Here is a 2,740-nt window from a genome sequence, read left to right on the forward strand (position 1 = left end):
CGGGACCCTGCCCCACGTGGGCGAGGGGCAGCCGAGGCGCTGCCCATCCCCCACCGCAAGGTTCCAGCCCTTCCTCCCGGGGTGGCCAAGCCTGCTCCCGACGACCCCCCCGACGACAGGGAGCTCTCGTCCAGCCCCTGGGACAGGCGGGGGTGTTTAGCCACCAGCCCGGGCTGCACAGGCACCCCCTACACCCAGGCACTTACCCCTGCGACCTGTTGAAGGTTTCCCCTCATTTCTGAACTGGCGAAAATAAAAGTGGGGGTGGAGGGGAAGGGAAAAGAAAGAAAGAATGAAAGAAGAAAACAATAACCCCCCCCTAAGAACCCACCACCTCTTTGGCGCTTGCATCGAGGCGGTCATCCTTCATTTCTTCTTTTCTTGCTTTCTGGAAGCAGTTAGGGAATGTATGATGAAGCAGAAATGAGCCGTCAGGATGATATTTTAATGGCTTATATGTCACGTTGGTGCATGTGGCTTTGAACTGGAGCAGCTTTCGTTTCCTGCAGAGAGCGCACCGCAAATCCCACTTGATAACTTCTACAACCCACAACATTTTTTTTTACATTCACTCTTACACTGTATATTTAGATACGCTTCCTAAAAATACCTTCTCGTCTGCCTTCTCGTACATTTTGCACCGACCTGGAATGATCACTGGTTTCCCCTTGCACTGGGAGGCAGGCTAGCACTGAACTACCCAACTTTGTAGCTCTCCGAATGCCATCGCCCAGCACACTTCACAATAAGGCTGATAACTCTGTCCTTCGCTTAATTTTAGCACCAAATACAGAAAGTAGAGCAACACCCGCCTTAAGACTGTGTCCACACCCAGGCGCTCCCTAGAGCGGGTATACCTGTTGCTCTGAGCTATTGCAATTCCATCAAATAGATTCCGTAGAATAAACGCAAACGTGTAGATTCAGCTCACTATTATTCTAAAATAAAAACCCCAAACCCACCAAACCCTGTAAAGCCTCCCGAGATGCAAGGAAAATTACATAGCAGATCTGCTTTGAAAGCTATCTCCTGCACCGAGCACAGGCACACTGCGTCTGCAGATAAACTGCAGCGAAACATTCCGTCAAGGCGTATCAAAGTTTATTTATTGTCGTTGATGTTTGTTTGTTTGTTTTCTAGCCGCAATGGCCATTTTATATCTCTCAAAATGAGGCAGTTCTCGCCCGAGAAGGGTTCTCGCAGCAGCGCTGCCTGTCCGACTCCTCAGTACCTGCGCTGCGGATTGCTTACCAGCGGCTATAATTAGAGAGGATGAGTTTAAAGTTTCTTTGTTTGGAACTAGGAATTGGAGGGGCTCGGATTGAGCTGCGAAGGAGGCAAGTGAAGGGCTGAACAAAGGCGAAATGTATGGAGTCTGACTCTTAGCGAGCTTTTGGTGTTTTCGTTACTAGAAAATAATTAGAGCTAATGAATATGCAGGCGAGCGAGTAAATAAATAATTTGCCAGTTTTATATTTGTACGCACATGGGCACATACGTAAGTGTATCTATACATACACACACAAAGACGTCTATATTTTAAAGTTTCTTGAGATATATTTTTTTTAAGAGCCGAAGCATCGTTTAAAATATTGTACAAATGTTGTTTAGCTTAATTGATTAAGCCACTAAGGTTTTCTGCTTTTAAATACCATACTTATACATTTCAACAATCATTTTAATATATAGTCAATGGCTCTTTGTAGCGGGAACAAAAAAGAACTATCCACAGTTTTTCAATTGACTTTGAGCTGGGCAAAGACAGGTTAATCGAGGGTTGCATCTAGAAAACAACCAAGTGTTGTATGTTTGCACTGAATCCAAATGTCTGCATTTTTCTAACTAAATCAAAGGGAGTGTTATTTCTTTTTCTGCTCACTCATCTGAAGGTAAGTAAATTTTCTCTGGCGATCAAAAGCCTGGTCAGCAACAAAGACACCGCCTGCTTTTTCCACCGTCCTGGTGTGGCAAGTTGAGGAATTTCAATAACTGTGACAAGGGTGACTGATTTGTGAACTAGAAAAGGTTTGAATGTCAGAAAATTTACATTGCTCCTATCGAGGACTTAAAATAAATTTCCTTCCCCCCCCCGCCAAAAAAAAAAAAAGAAAAGAAAGAGAGAGAGAGAAAAGTAACCGTGAGTTACATGCAGTAGGAGGAGAAATAATGTAGGTTTGGAAAATTTACAGTTTTACCTGAATGAGAGAGACTCCGTAAAAGAGAGAGCAAGCGACAGCAAGAGAAAATGTGAGCGAGAGAGAAAAGAGAAAGAAAATAACAAAAAAAGGAGGCTAAACAACAACAACAAAATTAGAAAGTTAAGAGTGCTCACCCACCTGCGTTTTGATGGGTGCAGAAAACAAGATTTATTTCAGAAACCTGATGGAGGGATAGAGTCAGCTATACAGAGAAATCACGCCTGGTGTTTAAAAATTAGATCAAGAGCACCCAGCACCTACTCTCGGAGAGCTTCAGTTTTAAAAAAGAAGAAAGCCCCTTCAAAAGACGCGAATCCCTATAGGACTTCTCTTTCCAAAGCCTAAAAAGTTGCTCAGCGATCTTAAAAATTCAGGATCACCACGAAATAATCATAACCTTCATTATCAGAGTGCTGGAGACAGAGGGACAGAGAGAGGGAGAGCGGGGGACAAAATAACCCTAATAATAGATTTTTTTTTTTTTTCCTTAGCGTACACATACACACAAAAAGATGCGCTGGAAATATTTTCGTGGGGGCAAA

General features: G+C 43.7%; 2 protein-coding genes across 2 annotated transcripts in view; one reads left to right on the forward strand and one right to left on the reverse strand.

Annotated features, from left to right (window-relative positions):
* LOC102036107 overlaps positions 1-226 on the reverse strand; it is a 7,696-nt gene extending 7,470 nt beyond the window's left edge. Inside the window, exon 1 of the mRNA XM_031062792.1 lies at positions 207-226. The gene's annotated coding sequence lies outside the window, so the exon portion shown is untranslated. The remainder of the gene's footprint in view (positions 1-206) is intronic.
* A 1,046-nt stretch (positions 227-1,272) lies between these two features.
* The window catches only part of LOC102036273 (zinc finger protein ZIC 1), a 5,422-nt gene continuing 3,954 nt past the window's right edge, over positions 1,273-2,740 (forward strand). Inside the window, exon 1 of the mRNA XM_014309904.2 lies at positions 1,273-1,337. Within this exon, the coding sequence (XP_014165379.1) occupies positions 1,273-1,337 (65 nt within the window). The remainder of the gene's footprint in view (positions 1,338-2,740) is intronic.

The sequence above is a fragment of the Geospiza fortis genome, unplaced genomic scaffold (genome assembly GCF_000277835.1).
Source record: "Geospiza fortis unplaced genomic scaffold, GeoFor_1.0 scaffold19, whole genome shotgun sequence".
Taxonomy (NCBI): domain Eukaryota; kingdom Metazoa; phylum Chordata; class Aves; order Passeriformes; family Thraupidae; genus Geospiza; species Geospiza fortis.